Source organism: Aquarana catesbeiana, linkage group LG08, assembly GCF_042186555.1.
Source record: "Aquarana catesbeiana isolate 2022-GZ linkage group LG08, ASM4218655v1, whole genome shotgun sequence".
NCBI lineage: Eukaryota > Metazoa > Chordata > Amphibia > Anura > Ranidae > Aquarana > Aquarana catesbeiana.
Window position 1 is genome coordinate 157,745,664 of NC_133331.1, and position 24,948 is coordinate 157,770,611.

The 24,948-nt window shown below is 44.1% G+C and overlaps 1 protein-coding gene across 2 annotated transcripts in view; it reads right to left on the reverse strand.

Annotated features, from left to right (window-relative positions):
• FBXL15 (F-box and leucine rich repeat protein 15) overlaps positions 1-24,948 on the reverse strand; it is an 81,464-nt gene that overhangs the window by 51,610 nt on the left and 4,906 nt on the right. For both annotated transcript variants that reach the window (XM_073596609.1, XM_073596611.1), the window contains exon 2: positions 18,739-18,807. In XM_073596609.1, coding sequence (XP_073452710.1) covers positions 18,739-18,767 — 29 coding nt within the window. In that variant the 5' untranslated portion in view covers positions 18,768-18,807. The remainder of the gene's footprint in view (positions 1-18,738; positions 18,808-24,948) is intronic.

Here is a 24,948-nt window from a genome sequence, read left to right on the forward strand (position 1 = left end):
TCAACTCTCTCCAATGCGGGGAGAGTTACAGATAATCAGGACAGAGCAAATCTCGGGCTGACAGATCTGTACAGGATGTGAAAACGCCGCTTGTGGAACAGCCCCGCCTCCATGCTGTCAGCCCGAGATCCGCTCTGTCCCGATTATCTGTAACTCTCCCCGTTCTGCAATGATGGGCACTAATAAGGCACAGGTGACACCACACTGATGGGCACTGATAAGGCACTGGTGTCACCGCACTGATGGGCACTGATGTCACCTCACTGATGGGCACTGATAAGGCACTGGTGTCACCGCACTGATGGGCACTGATAGGCACTGATAAGGCACTGGTGTCACCGCACTGATAAGGCACTGGTGACACCGCACTGATAATCTGCACTGGTGGTCCCTGACATGCGGCACTGGTGGTTCCTGACATTCTGCACTGGTGGTCCCTGACATGCGGCACTGGTGGTCCCTGACATGCGGCACTGGTGGTCCCTGACACGTTGCACTGGTTTGCATTTATATTAAATGCATTAAATTAATATTCTTATTAATATGCATTTATATTAAAATGCTTTTCATTTATAAGGTTGTAACCTATCATACTGTGTGTTACTGGGCAGAATGGCTTGCTGGCTGCAAAATGAGGGGTGTGATTTATATTGAAGTGGGCGAGTTCACATTTACATGTACAAGCCTAGTGTACCACCCACATTCACTCCCAGCCCAAGGATTCATGGGAAATGTAGTCTGATTACAGTTTAGAGAAAGAGAAGAGGATACGATGCAATCACTGTTCTAAAACCTCCTCCTTGCTAGAATACAGGCTGCATTTTTTGAAATCACAGAGCTGATTTCCTGAAAATTAAACAGACATATTTCTTAAACAGTAAGAAATATCACAAATGTAATAACTGTTTAGTGTTTTATGGGGGTGTGTACTAATGGGGGATTTTTTGAAAATCCCGGAGTTCTGCTTTAAGGTGATGAATCCTCAAAGAACGCTCAAGATGTATCGCATATCATGGTAAGAAACGCACTTGATCAGGAAATAGGGAGAGCCACCTGCGTCACCCGAACACACTGCCTCTTACCCTCCTCTGTGGACCCTTATTACAGGGGTCAGATCAGCCAGGGAAATAAATGGTATCCTTAATCACAGCACACCATGTTTAATCAAGCCAGGCAGGATAGACATAGGTAACCAGGTCTCCACAAGCAGTTCCCAGTGTTCATAGCAATGTTGCAACACCAGCGTACATCCCAAGGATACATATAAGAACAGACCTCATGATTTATTGTAAATAATAGAAGTTGCACTCACATGTTAGTTGATTAAAAATCGCTTTAGTTAAGGTCTCATAACATAAGAACCTCCAACAAGATGGCCGCCACGTCCTAGCCTACACGAGCTCCACGTCTAGTCACTAACCCCTCCCTATGTGTTTCATCATCAGCTGAAGTCGTCAGGGGCGTGGCCACATGTGCATAAAGGAGTATTATATAGGCGGGACAGCTAACTATCGGAGGAAATGATTTGCGATCCAGCTGGCAGGAAATTGCCTACAATAATAACATTAGGCATTCCACCAGTCGGATATACGCTGGAATGCGTTCCAACCAGCAGAAAATCAGCCTGGTAAACAAAACCAGATGTGTCATCCACTGATAACAGATAACATATTTTAGCAAAAATCACACCGTCACAAGGAAACAATAAAAAAAATATTCTAAACGGACCAATAGGCCACTCATAGCCACATTAAAAAATCATTAAAAAAAACAATACAAATCACATTTCTTTGCAAACCAATAATATAAAATTAACAATTTAATAAAAAAATAAAGCAGAATGAAGCATTATTAATAAACGCATTCACATCCCATTCTACGTTGATACCAAAGGGACTATAGGTTTTAGCCTTATATATCCATTCAGTTTCAAGCCTGGAGACTCCTCTGGTCATATGACTCCCTCTCCAGTTACCGACATATTTGTCTATCCCCAGAAACACTGTGCCCTTGGGGTCCTGGTTGTGATGGGTGTCATAATGTTTTGAAAGGCTATGTTTAGGATAGCCATTTCTAATATTAGTAACATGCTCCTTTAGTTTTACCTGGAGCATGCGTGTGGTGCGACCAACCACATGGACACCTGATGAGATAAACCACATATTTAGTGGTACACTTAATAAAGGGTCTTATAGAAAAATGCTTGTGGGTAGAATTGGACTGGAAGGTATCAGTCCTACCCTGCAGGTTGATTTTGCAAACCGAGCATTTTATACATGGAAAAAAACCCTGTTATGAAAAAATTACACCCTATTGGGGGATCAATTATTTTCGGTGCTACTTGAAGCCTCAAAGGTGGTGCCCTTCTGTAGAAGACAACCGTAGGGCGTTCAGGTAGAAGAGGTCCTAATATTCTATCATTCCGTAGGACGTTCCAATGTCTATACAAAATCTTCTTAACCAAATTTTGGTGGATGGAATAAGTAGTAAAAAATGCATGTTTGTAGGTTTCATTGGTGTCTTTGATTCTGGGGACCAACAGATCATTTCTATTCTTCACAGAAGCACTCTCAAGCGCTCATTCAACACCAATGGGTCATAGCCCTTCTCAAGAAACCTAGCCCTAAGGATATCAGCCTCCCTCAAAAAATCCTCACGATTGGTACAATTACGTTTGAGCCTCAAAAACTGACTGACAGGAACAGACTTCAAGGCAGCTATTGGTACTGATAAAGCCTTTCCTGTCAGTCTCCTTAAAGTGCGTAGACGTGACGATGGTTCTTTCAGATATCCTAATACTCAAATCCAAAAAGTGAATTCCAGTTTACTGAACTAATATTGGAGTTTGATGCCCCCGTCATTGTCAATCCAAAAAAAAAACAAAACAGAAATTCCTCCAGGGAACACTGATCACCATCCCAAATGAGGAGGACATCATCAATATACCTCCTCCAGAATATCAGCTCTGGGCTAGGTCTGGTGTAGATGACGTCTGTGACAGACTCACCCGGGATAGAGGCTTTTGGAGGGGACTGAATGCAAGCCTCTTGCCAACCAATTATGGGCCCTGGCATTTGGGGGAACAGTGCTCTTTGTGAGCTGTATGCCTGGGGACTCTTGAGGTGGTATTACTGTGCATTCGGGTCCTGGTTCCCCAGGACACACAGACTCTGGGGACCCTGTGTATGCCATATGGGAAATGGTGACTTGGAGGGTATGTCTTGGATCGCTTAAAATGGGACAGTAATATTTATCCCCAATATCTCCCAGGATATATATGTAAAGACTATTATTGGTTTGTTTGATTCTGAACTCAACATGTTAATTTAGTGAGCTGATCACATTAGCCTCCAGGACTGGCTAGGAGACGAACAGTCTACTTCTACTATAGTTGTTGATGACAAGTGGAGTGTGGGACATTCCGTTACAACGTCCTCCTCCCAACTGGCCATGAACAGGTTGGCCATGCTTGGTGCACACTTGGCACCCATGGCCACTCCCCTGTTCTGTAAGTAGTAGGAGCCCCCGAACCAAAAATAATTATGCGCCTTTGCGAAATCAAGTAATGACAAAATGAACTTGCGTTGGTCATTCACCACATCATCTCTTCCAAGATAATGTTCAAAAGCCTCACGACCATGTGTATGTGAAATGATCATGTAGAGGGATGCCACATCTGCAGTTGCAAAGATGTAGCTATCCCTCCACTCAATAACCAGAAGGATGTTGATGACCTACATGGAATCTCATAGAAACTAGGGGGTTTTAGCCACCAGTGGCTGCAAAAAGTGGTCTATATACTTACCCACTCTGCAAGTAACTGAATCAATACCACTGATAATCAGCCTTCCAGGGGGGTGTACCGGATCCATGTGTACCTTCGGAAGGTAGTACATCACCGGTACCCTGGGGACAACCGGGACCAAAAAGAGCTTCTCTTTTTTGGTAAGAATGTTCTGTCGGAATCCACAAGGCACACAAGGTCCTTTTTGTATTTGGTTGTAGAGTTTCCTGTGAGGGGAACACAAGTATCCCTATCTGAAAGGAGACGCAACATCTCCAAATTATATGCTTCAGAGTCAAATATAACTATGCCCCCTCCTTTGTCCGCAGGACGCACTACTATGTCACTACGGCTTTTCAACAACTCAAGACCCCTATTGAATGTAAGGTCACCCCTACTTCTCTTAAGCTGCAACTGCTCAAGATCCTTATTGACCAAATCTTTAAAGACGGAAACAGAGCGTACCAAATGCCCAGGGGGGTTGAAAACAGAAGCGTTAGCTAGAAAGGTATATTTTTGATCTGTGGGGCCACTTTTTTTTCCAACCTAAAAGGGTTGCTTACTAGATATCTCTTGATATTCATTTTCCGAAGAGTGCTAATTTCCTCATCTAATTTTAATAATTTTTGTTTCTTCTTACCAAGCATGTGTTCTAGCAGTCCAAAACCTGCTTTGTTGAAATATTGGAGCAACTCTGTGACATCTAATATATCACTCTGTGGAGAAACCTCCCACCTCAGACTCCTGAGAACCATCTTCTCTGCAATATAATGTTCAAAGAAGGCAATATCCCAGTTGGTATGTAGTTCTGAGGTCCCCAGATTTTTGAGCCTGAGAAACATACCCCCCCCCCAATCATTATTAATAGTATTATCTGGGTTAAATATGCCATCTATATTGATCATATGAGAGGCTCTAAAATCAAAAATATCCATGACAGAATATGTCTAACAACAAATAACCAAGTTGCAGCACGATGACGTTTAAAGAGTCAAAAACTATTGTAAAAAGTCACCTTTGAGGCTTCAAGTGGCACTGAATATAATTGATCCCCCCCAATAGGGTGTCATTTTTTCATAACATAGGGTTTTTTTTCCCCATGTAGAAAATGCTCGGTTTGTAAAATCAACTTGCAGGGTAGAAGGACTGATACCTTTGAGTCCAATTCTACCCACAAACATTTTTCAATAAAACCCTTTATTACATGTACCACTAAATATGTGGTTTATCTCATCAGGTGTCCATGTGGTTTGGAATACATTGGTCGCACCACAAGCATACTCCAGGTAAGACTAAAGTAGCATGTTACTAATATCAGAAATGGCTATCCTAAACATAGCTTTTCAAAACATTATGACACCCATCACAACTGGGACCCCAAGGGCACAGTGTTTCTGGGGATAGACAAATATGTCAGTAACTGGAGAGGGAGTCATATGACCAGAGGAGTCTCCAGGCTTGAAACTGAATGGATATATAAGGCTAAAACCTATAGTCCCTTTGGTATCAACGTAGAATGGGATGTGAATGCGTTTATTAATAATGTTTAATTCTGCTGCTTTATTTTATTATTTTTATTTTAAAGTGTTCACTTTATATCATTGGTTTGAATTGAAATGTGATTTGTATTGTTTGTTATGATCATTCCACAAGATGGCGCTGTGTCTCGGCATGAAGAGCTCTTTTTATATATATTTTTCACATATCTTTTTATATATAGCTAGATAGATAGATAGACTTTAATATTAGTTTAGATCTATGTAGCGATTATATAGGTTTTTTTAATGTGGCTACGAGTGGCCTATTGGTCCGTTTAATATATTTTTTATTGTTTCCTTGTGGCAGTGTGATTATTGCTAAAAGATTTTATCCGTCCAGCATTCCAGTGTTCCGGCGTATATGGCTGGTGAAATGCCTAATGTTATTATTGTGGGCAATTTCCTGCCGGCTGGAACGCAAATCATTTCCGCCACTGGTTAGCTGTCCCGCCTATATAATGCTCCTTTATGCAAGTCTGACCACGCCCCTGATGTCAGCTCATGACGAAACGCATAGGGAAGAGTTTGTGAACAGACGTGGAGCTCGTGTAGGCTGGGATGCAGCGGCCATCTTGTTGGAGGTTCTTATGTTATGAGACCATAACGAAAACGATTTTTAATCAACATGTGGTTGCAACTTCTATTATTTACAATAAATCTTTACAAAGATTACTGCACCATGAGGTCTGTTCTTTTATGTTTCCTTGGAATGTACACTGGTGTTGCAACATTGCTTTAAACACTGGGAACGGCTTATGGAGACCTGGTTACCTATGTCTATCCTGCATGGCTTGATTGAATGTGGTGTGCTGTGATTAAGGATACCATTTTGTTTCCTTGGCTGATCTGACCCCTGTAAAAAGGGTCCACAGAGGAGGGTAAGAGGCAGTGTGTTCGGGTGATGGTAGTGGCTCTCCCTCTTTCCTGATCAAGTGTGTTTCTTACCATGATATGTGATACATCTTGAGCGTTCTTTGAGGATTCATCACCTTAAGGACAATATCTTTAAGAGCTGCACCCTTTTTTCCCCATTTCTTTTACATTGGTGTTCATCTATTTTTTGTGCTGGCTGCTTGAAGGACTATTTGTTTATTTAGATATTTAAGATTGATTAGCGCAGCAGACTTTTTACAAGCACTTTTATTTACCCGACCCTCCACTTCCCCGACAGATGACTCTCCCTTATGTTCCAGCGGTGGACTGTTCCTCTGTGTTCTCATATCCAATGCAGGGCTATGATGATGTCAGGAGGCCTTAGACTGCCAGTGTGCAGGAGAGAAGGTGGCTGCAGGGAGTGGTCTAGCAGTGCAGAGGAGTATGCTGAAGAGGATCTTCAGCATCATTGTTATTGGAAGTTCACCATTCTGCCAGCAACCCCGCCCTCTGTCACCACACACCATGTTCATATCACCGCAACTGCACGTCCCTCCTTTTGCTCTTGCCACCAAGCCTGAACCCCTAACCTCGCCTGTGCTTTCATCATGTCTTCTGTAAAAAAAAAAAATCTCAATCACCTAGAATGTTTTATTTTTAGAGCTTAAAGTGGTTGTACAGGCTCAAGGTTTTTTACCTTCATGCATTGTATGCATGAAGGTAAAAAACCTTCTGGCTTCAGCAGTGCCCCCGGCCCCCCTAAAACTTACCTGAGCCCCATCTTGATCCAACAATGTGCACGAGGGCCTTGGCTCTCCCTCTTCCTTGACTGAGACAGCAGAGGGAGCCACTGTCCTAGCGTCTGAGGGGAAGCTCTGAAATGAAGTGAAGCTCTGCCAATTTCTATCATCCAATCATGTACAAGCAAAAATGCTGTTTTTTATTTTGCTTGAATGTCATTGAGTATTCTTTGCACCGTGAGGCTTTACCCCATTTACTAAGCTCTGGAACAAGTGCACTTGCAGTGCACAGTATAGTTGTGTTTAGCAAATCAACCCCACAAACTTGCACAGAGGTGCTTTTACAGGCCAAAAGAAAAACACTCAATACCCGTATAAACTGCATTTCTTAGGCTCGAGGCCTAAAAATAGGGCAGACAGAATTTGGAGTTGCTGTCCATAAAACCAATCAACTTCAAATTTCAGCTTTTTCAATAAGGCCTCTTACTGCAGCTTGAAAATGCTCAGTACAGCTTGTTTTTTTACTGAGCTAAAATACAGCCCATTAATTGTAATGTGTCTATGCACACAGGTTTGTAAACAAGTGTGGTGTATTCTTCAGTAAAAAAAAAATAAAAAATAGAAAAATCTGCATCTTTGGTCAGTAATTAATGTGCGCATTTGCGTAAAAGCACACAAATGTGTCCATTGACATTGTAAATCCGGGAACAAGCATAAATGTGCGGGAATTTGCGCAAAAATACATAAAAAACATAAAAAAAAAAGTCTGAAAAAGTAGATGCTCAAACAGGAGTATTGTGTGCAAGAGGCCTTAGGCTTTGAAAATGAAAGCTATAAGCTGATTGGTTGCCCTGCACAGCTGACCTAGAGATATTCCCAGTAGAGAAGTTATTTTTCAAAAGTAAAAATGTATCTATGTCCAGGGGTGGTCATCTATCCCTAAACACAGGTAACCGCTGAATGTGTGGTACCTGCAGATACATGCTTACAGTCGCTGGCAACCCCGGCTTCTTTCAGCCTGTCATTCTGTTGTAGCGGCCGCTGATGATCAGAACACCTAATCCTAGACACAGGCGCTCGCAATATACTTTCCGCAGGAATCTGCATCAGGGTTATCTTTTTACACATCTGAATTAAGCATTAAAGTCCATTTAGAACTACAAGTCTATCTAATGCCGCGTACACACGACTGGACTTTCCGGCAGAAAAGGTCCGACGAAATGATTCCGTCGGACATTCCGATCGTGTGTGTGCTTCATCGGACTTTTTCTTTCTAAAATTCTGACGATCCTAGAAATAGAACATGTTTCAAATCTTTCCGACGGAATCAGTTCCTATCGGGAAAACCGCTCGTCTGTATGCTACTGGCTATTGAACTTCCTTTTTCTAGTCCCGTCGTACGTCATCGCGTTCTAAACGATCGGATTTTGGTGTGATCATGTGTAGGCAAGTCCGTTTCAGTGGAACTCTGTCGGAAAGACCGCCGGAGTCTATTCTGACGGAAAGTCCGGTCGTGCTTACGCGGCATAAGACTACCCTGCCCATGGGGTGGCAACGTTGCTGTGCAATTTCACAACAGAACGACCAGCACTGTCATCCTGTTGAAGTGGAACTTTAGTCAGAAAATTAAGTCCAGCTAGATCACTTCAGGCTGGCCCCTTTTGCAGGTATAGCTATGTAGAACATTGGTGAGTTGGTAGAGGCCAATCTGCTGATAGACTTAAAGCAGAATTAAACCCTCCTATCCTTTACAGTCAAGGAAGCTGCTTCCGTTTGATCTGCAACTGCCATGGTGCTGCACATGTGATCACTTATGACTCCAGCCAATTGATGGTTTGACAGTTTGGTTGAGAACACAAGCAATTGTGACAGGTAACAATCCCGGCATTCCACTGCTGTTCAGGGGCTCTGGGCAAAACGGCAGCCTCCAGTAAAAAGAAACAGAAGCAATGCTGGAGGCAATTTACAGCACACACTAATTTTGGAGGCATAATAATTAATGTGGAATGTACAGTATGTTCCTTGCTAAAGAACATTATTTTTTATCAATTTGTTATGTGTAAAGTTCCGCTTTAAAGAAAGAGGGAAAATAACTGATCTATTGGCAGGATCAACAAGTAATAAAACAATTTAATAAAAAGGATTCAGAAAAGTAAAAACTGCTGTGGTAGAGTGCCAGCTGCGGCAAGAATCCAGCATATTCCTGCAGCTGGATTCACAGGTGGATGCAGAGAGTTGCAGCTGTCTGTTGGTGTTTGAATGTAATTGCATGTGAAGCGAATACCTGCAGTTAGGGACAGAGCCGTTTGCATCCAGGAGTGGACAGCTGTGACCGCTGTTAGCCTGTCATTGTTTCGCACAGCCTGAACAGCCGCAACTATCCACACCTCCCTGGGAATCCAGCCCCAGGAATCTGCTAGATTATTGCCACAGTTGGCAATAAAATACAGTTAAAGCCTTAAGGCTCGGTTCACACTACCGCGACTTGGGATCCGACTTGTAAGCCCTCAAGTCGCCCCAAGTCGCCCCAGAAAGAGATTCACATTACAGTGCATGGGTGCGTCTTAATAGACACTACTGAAGTCGCTCCGACTTCAGAGCGTACTCCCTGTACTACTTGGATCCGACTTTGATCCGACTTCAGCCTATTGACTATCATTGAAGTCGGATCGCCGTCTCGCATGATCCGACTTCGGCATGCGACTTGTGCTCAAATGATCTTGAGGGGAACTCCGCGCCAAATTTTAAATAAAAATCCGGCATGGGTTCCCCCTCCAGGGGCATACCAGGCCCTTGGGTCTGGTATGGACCTTGAGGAGAACCCCCTACGCCGAAAAAACGGCGTGGGGGGTCCCCCCCAATCCATACCAGACCCTTATCCGAGCACGCAGCCCGGCCGGACAGGAATGGGGGTGGGGACGAGCGAGCGCCCCCCCCCCCCTCCTGAACCGTACCAGGCCGCATGCCCTCAACATGGGGGGTTTGGTGCCTTGGGGGAGGGGGGCGCGCTGCGGCCCCCCCCACCCCAAAGCACCTTGTCACCATGTTGATGAGGACAAGGGCCTCTTCCCGACAACCCTGGCCGTTGGTTGTCGGGGTCTGCGGGCGGGGGGCTTATCGGAATCTGGGAGCCCCCTTTAATAAGGGGGCCCCCAGATCCCGGCCCCCCACCCTATGTGAATAGGTATGGGGTACATGGTACCCCTACCCATTCACCTAGGGAAAAAAGCGTCAATAAAAAACACAGTACACAGGTATTTAAAATAATTTATTAGGCAGCTCCGGGATCTTCTTCCGACTCCGGGGGTCTCTCCGGCGTCTTCTCCCAGTGTCCGCATCTTCTGCCGGCTCCACCGCTATCTTCTGGCGCTCTTTTGCCAGCGGTGGTCCGGACCTCTGGATCATCTTCTTCCCTCTTCTCTTCCAGAGATGTTGACACGACACTCTCCCCAGCCAGAATGGTTTCTGTGCGCTCTGCAAGGGACTTATATAGGCCGTGACCCCGCCCCCTTATGCCGTCACAGTCCCTGGGCATGCTGGGTCTGTGACGTTTTAGGAGGCGTGGTCACCGGGTGATGACCACGCCCCCTTATGACGGCACAGCCCCAGCATGCCCTGGGACAGTGACCTCATAAGGGGGCGGGGTCACCGCCTATATAAGTCCGTTGCGGAGCGTTCAGAGACCATTCCAGCTGGAGAGAGCGTCGTGTCAACATCTTTGGAAGAAAAGAAGAAGGCAGAAGTCCGGACCACCGCTAGCAATTGAGCTGCAGAAGATAGCGGAGGAGCCGGCAGAAGATGCGGACACCGGGAGGAGACGGCGGAGAGACCCCCGAAGTCGGAAGAGGACCCCCGAAGTCGGAAGAAGATCCCGGAGCTGCCTAATAAATTATTTTAAAAAACCTGTGTACTGTTTGTTTTATTGACGCTTTTTTCCCTAGGTGAATGGGTAGGGGTACCATGTACCCCATACCTATTCACATAGGGTGGGGGGCCGGGATCTGGGGGCCCCCTTATTAAAGGGGGCTCCCAGATTCCGATAAGCCCCCCGCCCGCAGACCCCGACAACCAACGGCCAGGGTTGTCGGGAAGAGGCCCTTGTCCTCATCAACATGGGGACAAGGTGCTTTGGGGTGGGGGGGGGCCGCAGCGCGCCCCCCTCCCCCAAGGCACCAACCCCCCCATGTTGAGGGCATGCGGCCTGGTACGGCTCAGGAGGGGGGGGGCGCTCGCTCGTCCCCACCCCCATTCCTGTCCGGCCGGGCTGCGTGCTCGGATAAGGGTCTGGTATGGATTGGGGGGACCCCCCCACGCCGTCCTTTCGGCGTAGGGGGGTTCCCCTCAAGATCCATACCGGACCCAAGGGCCTGGTATGCCCCTGGGGGGGGGAACCCATGCCGGATTTTTATTTAAAATTTGGCGCGGAGTTCCCCCTAAAGATTCATACCAAACACAGTGGCGGGGATCCAAGTCGGATCCCCGTTCATTGAAAGTCGGATCCACAAGTCGTGTTGAAGTCGGGTTAAAGTCGCGTTGCAAAGTCGCGTTGAAGTCGTGTTGCCCCTGTGTGAATCGAGGCTAAAGAGACACTAAACTTTGGTAAAAAAAAAAAATAGGCATGTATTCTTAACTCAAGTAAGTACTTTATATTGCTCTCAGCCTCGTCCCTATCTCCAAATTACTATTTTTTGCTACTGTTATCTGACTCCCTTCATGTAAAAAAAAAACCTTCTGTGTGCAGCAGCCCCCTCAGATACTCACCTGCGCCCTATCTGGATCCAGCGATGTGCACAAGAGGAGCAGCTTTCCAAGGTCTCTTCCTCCTTATTGGCTGAGACAACAGTGGAAGCCACTGGCTCCCACTACTGTCAATCACAGCCAATGAGGAAAGAGCAGGGGTGGAGCCGAGCTACGCTTCGTGTGTGAATGGACACACAAAGCAGCAGCTCGAGAACAAGTCTGCATGTGTGCCCCCATAGCAAGCTGCACCCAGCAGGAGGGAGGGTCCAGGAGCGCCAGCGGGGGACCAGAGGAGGATCAGGGCTGCTCTGTGCAAAACCACTGCACAGAGCAGGTAAGTATAACATGTTTGTTATTTAAAAAAATAAATAAATCAGCCTTTAACCACTTGCTGACCATATAACTTACATATATGGCAGCAAGGTGGCTCTTCTGCACCGGATCACATACCTAGTAAGTGATCCGACACTCCCGCTGTGACTATACATAGCGGGAGTTGATTTGCGGGTACCGTGGACTCAATGTCCGCGGTACCCTTTGACCGTTAGGCAGAGAGCCAGAACAGCAGTCTGCCTAGGTAAACAAGCACTGATCACTGTATTAGTGTCACTGGTCCCCAAAAGGTGTCAGTTAGGGCTCATTTTACACTTGCTTCGGCTTCAACGTACATTAACGGCTAGCTTACACTTGCTTCAAAACTAGGCTTTGGACAGGCTTTGTTAAAGCTCTCTGAACGCTAGTCAAAGCTCCTGTCACCAAATAAAATGGTTAGCTTAGGCCTCATGTACACTGCTGCTGCTAAATGAACGTTTATGAGCAGTTGGGCATTTTTTGGGCATCAGTACATGTACACAGGGTCGTTTACAGTTGTTTCTAGGCAGTTAAATTTAGAAGCTTTTTTTGGAATGCAAAAAATGAGTTCAGAAGCTGAGTTTAGGGGCATTTCAAGTGCCAAACGCTTCTAAACGCTATTTTGAAAAATATATATATATTTTTTTTTTTAATGCGTCTACACGCAAAACGCAGGTAAACGCGGCAAAATGCCGTTAAACGCAGTTAAAGTTAAATCATGAAGTTAACTCATTCAGGAGAGGTTATAAAAACATCCCGTGTACATGAAGCCTTACAGTCCTGTTTACACCTGCTTTTGCTTGGTGCTTCGATGAGGCCTCAAGCGGGCTTTGCCATAAACTTCTATGGAGGCTTTGAAGCACCACTAAAGCTAAATGGGGTATAATTTTTAAAGTGAAACTGAAGCAAAGCAAAGCAAAAGCAAGGTGTAAACAGGACTGTAAGCTAACCATTTTATTTAGTGAGAGGAGCTTTAACTGGCGTTCAGAGAGCTTTAACAAAGCCTGTCCGAAGCCTTGTTTTGAAGCAAGTGTAAACTAGTTGTTCATGTGAGTTGAAGCAAGTTTAAATGAGCCCTTCAACAAGCTTTTTTGATGCGTTTTTGATGCTTTAATGAAGCTTCGTGGTGCTTCGATGAGGCTTTGGTAGTGCTTCAGTAATGCTCTTTTCAAGTTTTGTTGAAGCTTGGCAGATGCCATGTGTGTTTGTTGATATCACACACCTGCTATTTCTCCAAAACAAAGTGAAGCTAAAGCTGAATTAAAGCCTCTCAAAAGCCGCAGATGCTTCAAGCGAGCTTCAAACAAGCTTTGTCATAGACGTCTATGGAGACTTTGAAGATGCTTTGGAGCACCACTGAAGCTACATGGGGTATAATTTTTGAAGCGAAGCCGTAGCAAAGTAAAGCAAACAAAAGGTGTAACCAGAACTGTTAGTGTCCTACTGTCCGCTGCAATATCGCAGTCCCAGTATAAGTTGCTGATAGCTGCCATTACTAGTAAAAATTCAAGAATAAAAAAAATAAAAATAGTTTGTAGACTCTATAACTTTTGCACAAACCAATCAATGTATGCGTATTGGGATTTTTTTTCCAAAAATATGTAGCAGAATACATATTGGCCTAAATTTATGAAGAAATTTGATTTTTTCAATTTTTTGATTGGATGTGTTTTATAACAGAAAGTAAAAAATATTGTTTTTTTTTCCCCCAAAATTATCAGTCTTTTTTTTTTGTTTATAGCACAAAAAATAAAAAACGCAGAGGTCATCAAATACCACCAAAAGAAAGCTCTATTTGTGGGAAAAAGGGACAAAAACTACAATCCCACTTTAAAGTGTATATGTATTGCCTTATTTGTACCATTGGGGAAATTTCCCTAAACTTCCTGTCCCAGAGATGTGGCAGGAAGTTAAATGAAATGTCCCAAAGTGATAGGAATTCCCTTTTAACCACTTCAGCTCTGGAAGGTTCACCCCCCCCACAGACCAGGCCATTTTTTGCCATACGGCACTGTGTTGCTTTAACTGACAATTGCGCGGTCATGCGTCACTGTACCCAAATTAAATTGATGTCTTTTTTCCCCACAATGAGCTTTCTTTTAGTGGTATTTTATCACCTCTAAGGTTTTTATTTTTTGTGCTATAAACAAAAAAAGACCGACAATTTTGAAAAAAAAAAAAAACACAATATTTATTACTTTCTGCTATAAAACATATTCAATATAAAAATGTGAAAAAAAAAAATAATCTAATTTCTTCATCAATTTAGGCCAATATGTATTATGCTACATGTTTTTGGTAAAAAAAATCCCAATAAGCGTATATTGATTGGTCTGCGCAAAAGTTATAGCGTCTACAAACTATGGGATAGATTTATGGACTTTTTTTTTTTTTTACTACTAATGGCGGCGATTGGCGATTTTTAGCAGGACTGTGACATCGTGGCAGACAAGTTGGACACCGAACTGAAACTTTTGACATTTTTTGGGGACCAGTGACCAATATAGTGATCAGTACTAAAAAAAAAATGCATGGTAACTGTACTAATGACACTGGCAGGGAGGGGGTTAACATAGGGGCGATCAAAGGGTTAAATGTGTTCCCTAGGAGTACTTTCTTACTGTGTGGGGGATGGTTTAACTGTAGGAAGACAGAGAGCTGTGTTCCTGCCTAGCAGAAACACAAGATTTCTGTCTTCCTTACTAGCAGAATGGCGATCTGCCTTGTTTACATAGGCAGATCGCAGATCGTCGTTCTGCCTCTCTCGGAACGAGCGCTGGGTTCCCGGCAGACCCGCTGATTGGCTCCCGCTGTATACAATCACAGTGGGAGCGGGGCTCCGGTGCCGCATGTGCGTGCCCCAGAGCTGAAGAAAAAATTCACGTACAGGTACGTGATTTTGCACCCAAGAGTGGCCCTGCATTTTAATCAGGGGTCTTCAAACTACGGCCCTCCAGTTGTTCAGGAACTACAATTCCCATCATGCCTAGTCATGTCTGTGAATGTCAGAGCTTTACAATGCCTCATGGGACGTGTAGTTCTGCAACAGGTGGAGGGCCGTAGTTTGAGGATCCCTGATTTTAATGAATGCATTGATAAATTTACCACCAAGCACCCCATGCACACAAACACATGGCCAGCTCCTAGTAGTTTAGTAATTGCATACAGCCAGTGCCATGATTGGCATAGCTCTGTAGAACAAAGGAAGCCAAGACACCAAATCCACAATTACCCAAGTGTAGCCATCGCCTATGAGAATTCATTTTACAAAACCGCATAATGGGAACCTAATGCTGAAAGCAAAGAAGATTTATATGTAAGTCTCCAAGTCTTGTTTTCACCAAGAATGATTCAGTGGGCAATTTATTAATTAGTCTATTTATATAAGACTTTGAAATATCTTACAGTGACACTGTTCCTCAAGCTCTAATTAGATTAATTGCTTTTATTTAATGAGCTAGAAAAACATGATTCATGATGAGCGCTTTGCCTACTGCCCATGATCCACAACAGAACATCATGAATATTCCACCATGTGGAACATATTTCAAATTTTAGTCAGTGTGTGTACAAAACAAAAATAGAATGTTTGAAAAGCCTATCAGAAAAAGAAATCAGGAAATGATCATTTTCCATGGAAATTGTTGGCTAGAATTATTTGCTATTAAACCATTTTCATGTATTCTGTAATAAACTATTAGGGCCCGTTCACACGAGTCCACGTGCTAAACGGCATTGGTTTAGTGTGTGTGCAGCAGCTGGTTTGGGCTACAGAGCTGTGCGGAAGGGGGTTGTGTGATGCGCATTTTATCGCATTACACAGTTTTTTTTTTTTTAAACTTTATAAGTCGTGCACAAAGTGGCACTTCATTCATGTCGCTGCACAGCAGCACGGTTCGCATAGTTTCCTGTGCGATGACATGCAGGGCCATCTAAAAAACAAACTATTGTGTCATTGCAGTTACCTGTATTTATCCATTAGGAAACATGCAGCTAACTGCACATAGTGTGAACGGACCTTAAGAGTTCAAATGACCGCACTAGCAACAGGAACACAGGTCAAACCATTTATCGCCAGCACACCATGGATCAAGATAACGTCCATGTAACAAAAGGGTCCTACATGGCCCACAAACACTGCAGTTTACCACTGTGATGTTATCACTTTAATAAATTATTTCAACATCATCTTGAAGCGTTGTGATGTGCCTAATACGCATTCAACCATTATTCTTTATGAGAGTGTCGTGGGAATATCATTTAACTACTTAACAACCGCCCTACCGAAATGTTATGCGGATAGGCGGCCGCTGTAGGCAAAGCGACATACCCGTAACATCGATGTCTACTTCTGGGTATCGGGTGCGCGCATGTGTGCCCCCTGACCAGCACCCGCTGATTGTACACAGCAGGAGCCTGTCAGCAAGTCCTGGCCAATGATTCACGGCCACTACCTGCTGATCAGCTATTTACATTCACAAAGCAGAACTTTGTGTTGACCTGCAACATAGAGCTCTGTACACAGGGAGCGATCTCTATGTTTCTCATCCCTGCAAAGGGATGAGAAACTTAGAGATCTATTAGTAAAACCAGCACACATTACACATAGCTAGGCACACATTTAACTCCTTGATTGCCCCTAGATGTTAAAGGAGACATCCAGCCTGGGCTTTTCCTATGGGTCACAGGAGTGCAATTCGTTTTGCACTCCTGTGACCCATTTTCAGCAGAGAGCGGTCTGAAGTCTACTCTCTGCTGACGTCACAGGAATCAGTCCATCGCGACAAAGTCTGGACCGACACCCATCTCAGCCTCTCAGAGAGCCGCTGACAGCCTGAGACGGCCGCTCCCCGCCCCTCCATAGCTCAGCACTCCAGTGAGCAAGGAGAAGCAGAGAAGAGAGCTGCTGATTGACAGACAGCAGCTCTCTACTCGGGGGGCTGAGAACTGCACCATCGGCGATGTTCAATCACTCGGTTCTCAGTGTGGAGGCGCCAGGGGACAAATGCAGCATTGGACTGATGCTGCATACACCTAGGTAAGTATGGAAAACCCCCAAACCCAAACTTCTCTTTTAACCCCTTCCCAGCCAGTGTCATTAGTACAGTGACAGTGTATAGTATTATCACTGATCACTGTATTAGTGTCACTGGTGGTGTCAGTTAGTCAGTTCCCCCCAGCGTCAGATTGCCCGCCGTAGTCCCGTTATAAGTCACTATAAATAAAAAAAAAATTACAGTATATATACACCATAGTTAGTAGACGCTATAATTTTCACGCAGACCAATCGATATACACTTATTGGGATTTTATGTTACCAAAGACATATAGCAGAATACAGTTTGGACAAAAGTTATGAAGAGATTTTTTTTTTTTTTGATTGGATATGTTTTATAGCAGAAGGTAAAAAATATTGTTATTTTTTCTCAAATTTTCTGCCTTTTTTATTTATATCGCAAACAATAAAAAAACCCAGTGGTGATCAAATACCACCGAAAGAAAGCTCTACTGGTGTGGAAAAAATGCTATAAATTTTGTTTGGTTCCAGCATTGCATGACCGCGCAATTACACAGTGCGGTATAGCACAAAACATCATGAAGGGGGTAACATTTTCTGGAGCTGAAGTGATTAAAGTGTTTTTGGAAAAAGTCACTTCAGTAAGGCTGGCCATAGATTTTTTTTTTTTTTTTCCCAGCTAGTGAGGTTGATAGAGGAATCCTACAAAAACTAGTAAATTATCATCTATGCATTTTGTGTAGCATGCCTGTGGTCAATAGCTTTAAACTGGAGATCTTGCAGTATTTTGTTCTCTCAAATACTCTCTCATAATGACTCCATCATAACACTGGAGCGTATATTCAATACATTTTATGATTCCATGCCGCAATTCAGTGCTAAATGGGATGCTTGGACTTCTAACCATAATTAGTTTTATGTCTGACTTGGAAATATTCTCTTGGCTATTATGTACTTAAGAGATTATTTGGTATAGTGATGGTTTCTGTTCTGGATTCCATCCATGACCATCAGGTATTTCAATAAATGCCGTTACTTTCTTTAAAAACGTTCTAATGGTTTTCTTTATTTTTTTCACAATCTGTTTTGTATCCCTACACAAACATCGTCATCTGTTTTGTATTACCCGTATCTGTGATACTCTTTAACAGTTTGTATACCAAAAAAATATATATATCTGGGTTCTGGGGCATGCAAAGGCTACTTTAATAAACTGCACATCTAGGACCCCTTTCACATTGGGGCGGCGGGTCCGTTAGCGGTAAAGCGCCGCCAGTTTTAGCGGTAGCGGTGCTTTTCAGCCATTTGCGGGGTGCTTTTAACCCCTGCTTGCGGCCAAAGGGGTTAAAAGAACCCATGTTGTGGCGCTTCCAAAACGCTTTTCAGGCCCTTCAGAAGCGCTGCCCATTCATTCCAATGGGCAGGGTCGGTGTAGGAGTGCTGTATGTAGTGCTCCTACACCGCCCCAAAGATGCTGCTTGCAGGATTTTTTTTTCCCGTCCCACAAGCGCACCGCCCAGTGTGAAAGCACTCAGGCTTTCACACTGGGGAGGTACGAGAGGCAGTTTTCAGGCGCTTTACAGGCGCTAAAACACCTAAAAACCGCCTCAGTGTGAAAGGGGTCTTATACAAGCTGTACATTTCATCAACACATTTACTAGTTATCTGTTTGGCACAATATATATTTATATTTACCTGCTACTGCTCTTGTTTTTAGACATCATAAAGGCAGCCTGAAATGTTCAATAGGACTATCGAAAACACCTACAAAAAAAAAAAAAATATGATTACAGTAATTAACTTTTCCATGTATAGACACACATATACACAATACAAAACACAAAAAAAAAAAAGATTAGGTGGATCTTATACAACGTTGTACAAATAGTTTATTTCCCAGGGTTATATAATTATTTAACGCTGCAGAATCATTCTTCCATGCATGCCCCTGTGTTCTAATGGATTCGAAAGCCCCAGCATTGCACATGCTCTGATACGTTTCCTTGGCATCCCATGTCCCAGCTGTCCCACGCCACTTCTAGCAGTGATGTAAGAATTGCTCTGTCCTACACACCCACCAGTTTCACATTATTCCAATCTGCGGGAAATTGCAGTCAAGTGACCAAGTTTAAAAGAATTCTATAAAGAGTATTAAACAAGCGATTTTTCTTGCTTTATTCAATGAGGCCAACATGTGAATTGATTAATTTCTAGAGGCCTGTTTGGCGAGTTTAGTCTTTACAACAACTTTATCTCTGTATAAAACCCACAAACTTAAAGCAGCACAAAACAAAAAATGTATTTTTTCTCATTTCAGATGGGGTAAGAGAGGGTTATAACGCGACAGATTTGTTTACTTTTTGTGCTCCATTGGGCAAATTGACCTTCACTTTCAGTCTCAAAGCCAGAACAGAAAGTGAGAAGAAATCCCTTCAAAGTGAGGGAATCCCAGGTTGTCTCCAAGGTCACCAGAACTAGTATACCATTTGGAAGATTTTCCTTTAATTACTGTTCTAGGGACAACCCAAAATTTGAGATTGTTTCTAAAGGCCCGTACACACGATCGGACTTTTTGACAACAAACATGCAAATTAGCTGTTTTGGAGCAACATCCGACCGTGTGTGCGCTCCATCGGACAAACTTATTCTGTTTCCATCGGACTTTTGTTGGCTGTGCGAACGGACAAACTTTCCGGCAACAAAGGTCCGATGGAGCAAAGTCTGATCGTGTGTACACAAAAGCATCGGACTTTTGTACAAACTACAGTACGCGGCCGTGAGAATGTTTCCAGTGCGAACCCATCGCACTGGTTCTCGGCCACAGGGCACTGTACATCTCGCGCTGGCTGCAATAGGAAAAACACATTTTCCTATTGCGGCGAGCGCGAGGGGGAATTCCCCCCAAAATCCATACCAGACCCTTATCCAAGCACGCAGTCCGGCCGGTTAGGAAAGGGGGTGGGGACGAGGGAGCGCCCCCACCTCCTGAGCCATACCAGGCCACATGCACTCAACTACATGCTTTGGGGGAGGGGGGGGCCCTGCGGCCCCCCCACCCCAAAGCACCTTGTCCCCATGTTGACGAGGACAAGGGCCTCTTCCCGACAACCCTGGCCGTTGGTTGTCAGGGTCTGTGGGCGGGGGGCTTATCGGAATCCGGGAGCCCCCTTTAAAAAGTGGGCACCCAGATCCCGGCCCCCCACCCAATGTGAATGAGTATGGGGTACATGGTACCCCTACCCATTCACTTAGGGAAAAAAAGTGTCAATAAAAAAAAAAAAACACACTACACAGGTTTTAAAAGTAATTTATTAGGCAGCTCCAGGGGTCTTCTTCCGACTTCGGGGGTCTTTTGCCGACTTCAGGGGTCTCTCAGGCCTCTTCTCCCTCTCTCCGGTGTCGTCTCCACGCTCTCTGGTTCTTCTCTGGTGCCTTCTTCCTTCCTTCTGCTATCTTCTGCTCTTTTGCTACCGGAGGAGCCCGGACATCTGGATCGTCTTCTTCCCTCTTCTCTTCTAGAGATGTTGACACAACGCTCTCTCCGGCTGTAATGCTGTCTGTGCGCTCTGCTATGACTTATATAGGCGGTGACCCCGCCCCCCTTGACATCACAGTCCCAGGGCATGCTGGGACTGTGAGGTCATAAGGGGGCGTGGTCATTTCATCAACAGACGCAGCAGCAGGACACAGGAGCGCGCCCGCACGGTGTCCTGTAGGAGAGCGCTTCTCTGACGGGACACTCTAGAAGAGGAGGAGCCAGGAGCGCCGCAGAGGGACCCCCGAAGAGGAGGATCGGGGCCACTCTGTGCATAACCAACTGCACAGCGGTGGTAAGTATGACTTTTTTTTTTTTTTTTTAAAAACCTGAACCTTTACAACCCCTTTAACCTAGCCCTAATAGATTAAACTTTATTTGCATCCTAATTACCAGAAATGTATACAAGGACCCGGTATTGTTGTGTATATTTTGTGTATAATAATAACAATATAACAATGTGTATAATGGTACCAACATCCAGAGTGTAAACAATATATAGGAAAGAGTAAGGGACTTTTTAAAGCGGAACTAAACTCAATCAACATTAGCTATTTTTAATCCTTGTGCTGCTAGCTTTAGAAAAGATATAGGCAGATATATTATATTTACTTGTTTTAAACTATTTTTCTTTACATTTCTTCAATTGCTTCCTGGTTTTTGGGCTAGGCTAAAATGATGTTGTATATCTCAGGAGTCTTCAGGGGTATTTTTTATTTATTTTTTTCCATCTGAAGTAAGCGAGGGTGGGCTTTCTTACCTAAGAACACCCTCCTGCCTGCATGCCTGAGCTAAGGACTGATGGATTCCAGGAAGTCAATGCTACAAGACTCAACTGCCCTTACTCAGGATAACCGCAGCTAGAATTGCAAGGGTAGTGTCTTTCAAAGTGATTTCTCAACAAAACAAAGGATGGAGACATGAATGGATGGAGAGTTTTCATACAATTTTAAAAATGAATTAAAGAGCATTTCAGTTTGTGGCATTTAAATACAGTTTAGTTCTGGAAAGATTCACAAACTGCATACAGTATAATAAAAGTACATAGTTTTTATTTAAACAGTTAGACAATAGTACATAATTGTGCACAATACAAGACTCACACACAGTAAAACAGGACACCAAAATGCTTATATTCCCCTTGTTGCCGGTCTATTATTCTGAATAGGGTTGTCGATTTGAATCATAACCAGGGCACTACCTGCCTGGAGTCTGCATGGGTTTCCTCCGGGTACTCAGGTTTCCTCCCACATGCCAAAGACATGCTGGTGGGTTAACTGGCTCCTGTCTAAATTGCCCCTAGTATGTGTAAGTATGAATGTGAGTTACAGGCCTTAGATTGTAAGCTCCTTGAGGGCAGAGACTGATGTAAATGTGCAATATATATGTAAAGTGCTGCATAGCTTGATGGCTCTATACAAGTACCTGTAATAAATAAATAAATGAGTACAGCCAAAGCTATATTGACTATACTTCTCCTATGGATCACCACCTTCTAAACATAAGCATAATCACAACATTCTTGCAAAAATATGAACCATCGACTCTACGTGTTTCAATGATTTCCATCTTCTTCAGGAGTTAATGGTGGATAAAAAATAGATAAGATAAAAATCATCCACATGCATCCATGGGGAGATCAGCATTTAGAAGGTGAGAGGGGGCACTGCCAGGGACCACAAGAGAATACTACCCCAAAGATCTATGTATAAAGGATATGTAATCAGCCCTGAAGAGTACATTGAAAATAATGACCCAGAAAAGCACTTCAAATGAAGTGAGTGTATGTAAACCTCTGTCTAATACAACTCTTTAGAGACTTCTAGGAACTTCAAGCAATACCGCAGCTGCATTGTTATCCTGGGGTAGGATTAGAGCGGGATGTCCAGGTGTCCTCAAAAGCTTTGACAGTGTCCTATTATCTGAAGGTACGACCTACAACCCAAGGTCTATGAATATCAAGCCCGTGTCCTGTACTGTATGTCTAAGTAAGAAATTTAGCCTAACTTCAACATAATATGCTAAACCCTTAACCCTAGCCTTAATTTGACAATTACTTAATCAAGCATCTGGACCATCAACACAGCAATCTACTCTTCTGTGCCAGAATCTTAGCAGTTGCTGAACCAAATAACAAGACAAGTCTTTCAAAACATATAAAGAAAAGGCTTAAGTAATCTAACAATATTTACCAACACTGGAAATGTCTGAAGCTGCAAAAATACTTACCTTTCGTAAAAATAGAAAAATGAATACTTTGCATTATATTATTAAAGATCGTAGTAGTACCAAAAGCAGAGTAAACACCTGCTCTGATAATGCACCGAGTAATTCAATTCCAGGAACATACAGAACAGTCTTTGAAAGCTCTGTTTGCATCAGTGTGTGTTTCTAGACAACACTAATTCAATATAAAATGTGATTCCAGAACTAATTTGTCAAAAGAATACATGTGATTTCTGGCACATATGGTCATGTGTCTGTTGTAAAAAAAAACATGGAAAGCTTTCATATGCATTCTGGACTGTTCAAATAAATTACAAAGAATTACAGATGACAATTATGTGACCGACATCAAGTTTATTCCTTGACTTTATACAGTAATCAGTAAACTTTTTGAAAAGGTGAGTTTAGTATTTACAAAACTGCCTAACAAAGACCTTCATGAATATCAAAGTATATGTTTACAGGGTTACAATCTTGTCTGCACCTCTGTATCCTGCTTTATTTATTTTTTGTAACATTTTTTTTATTCAATTTTAACATCTAAGGGAAGACAAAACATCTTAGTATATATATAAGTATGTGGATAACAAGAAGTAGTTGCAGATCATAAGAAATTGTATACTACATAATATACTATAAAAATATTGTATATACGAGATGGCAAATTAACAAGACAAAGAAAAGATAAGGTCCCTTTCACACGAGTGGACCGATCGGGTTCGCCTGTCAGTTTTTCAGGCAGACGCGATCGGACCATACATTGCCCTTTAAGGAGCGACAGGTGTCAACGGACATGTCCACTGACACCCGCTGACATCCGATGCTATCCTCTAAAAACAGACATACTGTATGGGGGATGACAGTCAGATGATCAAGATCTGACCACCCCATAGAGCAAAGCAGGCTGTGATCTGTCATCTCAGCGGGGATTAGCAGACAGATTCCCCCACTGAGCAGGCAGATCCACTGCCTGAGTCCGCCCATGTTAAAGGTCCCTTAAAGTGGATGTGAACCCTCACATATACCCAGTGAAGTGAACAGCCTCAGAATTGAAACAAATCTCCCTACCATAGTTGCCAACATTGAAAAAAAAATATGTGGGACACTTTTTTTTGCTGTAGGCGGAGCCAATCAATAATTAGGAGGCGGGGCATTCGTTTGTAGGCGTGGCCTAGTAAAAAATAATAGTTGCGGCGCGCGAAGCGCGTCGCGGCGAAAAATGGGCGTGGCTTACGCGGAAAGTGGGCGTGGCTTACGCGGAAAGTGGGCGTGGCTTTCGCGGAAAGAGGGCGTGGCTTACGCGGAAAGAGGGCGTGGCTCAAGAGGGTATGGTTAGAGTCTGAGATGAATGGGGGAGAGGGAAAGGGGGAGAGAGGAATGACGGGACAGCAGCCCCAGGTCCTACACAACAATAGAAATATGTGTATTCTAGAAAGTTTAACAATCAGCAGATAAAGATACTCCAAACACCTGGTGTTAACGCTTCAATCATCCCGGCACCATGGTTGTTATGGTGTCAGGATGATTGAAGCGCATTATTTCTATTATTACATTGTAATATAAAATTAAATCATTCAACTCACCATAATGCAGAATCAGTGGGATCCCTGAGCGTGTCACTAGCCACGTCGCCTGCCACCAGCAGAGTCTGTCCTTGCATCAGGTGCCCCCGCCAGAGTCTGTCCTTGCATCAGGTGCCCCCGCCAGTGCAGCCCCCCCCTCAGTTAGTGCAGCCCCCCCTCAGTTAGTGCAGCCCCCCCTCAGTGCAGCCCCCCCTCAGTGAAGCCCCCCCTCAGTTAATGCAGCCCCCCCTCAGTGCAGCCCCCCTTCAGTTAGTGCAGCCCACCCTCAGTGCAGCCCCCCTTCAGTTAGTGCAGCCCACCCTCAGTGCAGCCCCACTCAGTTAGTGCAGCCTCCCCCCCTTAGTGCAGCCCCCCCAGTTAGTGCAGCCTCCCCTCAGTGCAGCCCCCCCCAGTTAGTACAGCCTCCCCCCTCAGTGCAGCCCCCCTCAGTGCAGCCTCCCCTCAGTGCAGCCCCCCCCTCAGTTAGTGCAGCCCCCCCTCAGTTATTGCAGCCCCCCCTCAGTTAGTGCAGCCCCACTCACTGCAGCCCTCCCTCAGTTAGTGCAGCCCCCCTCACTGCAG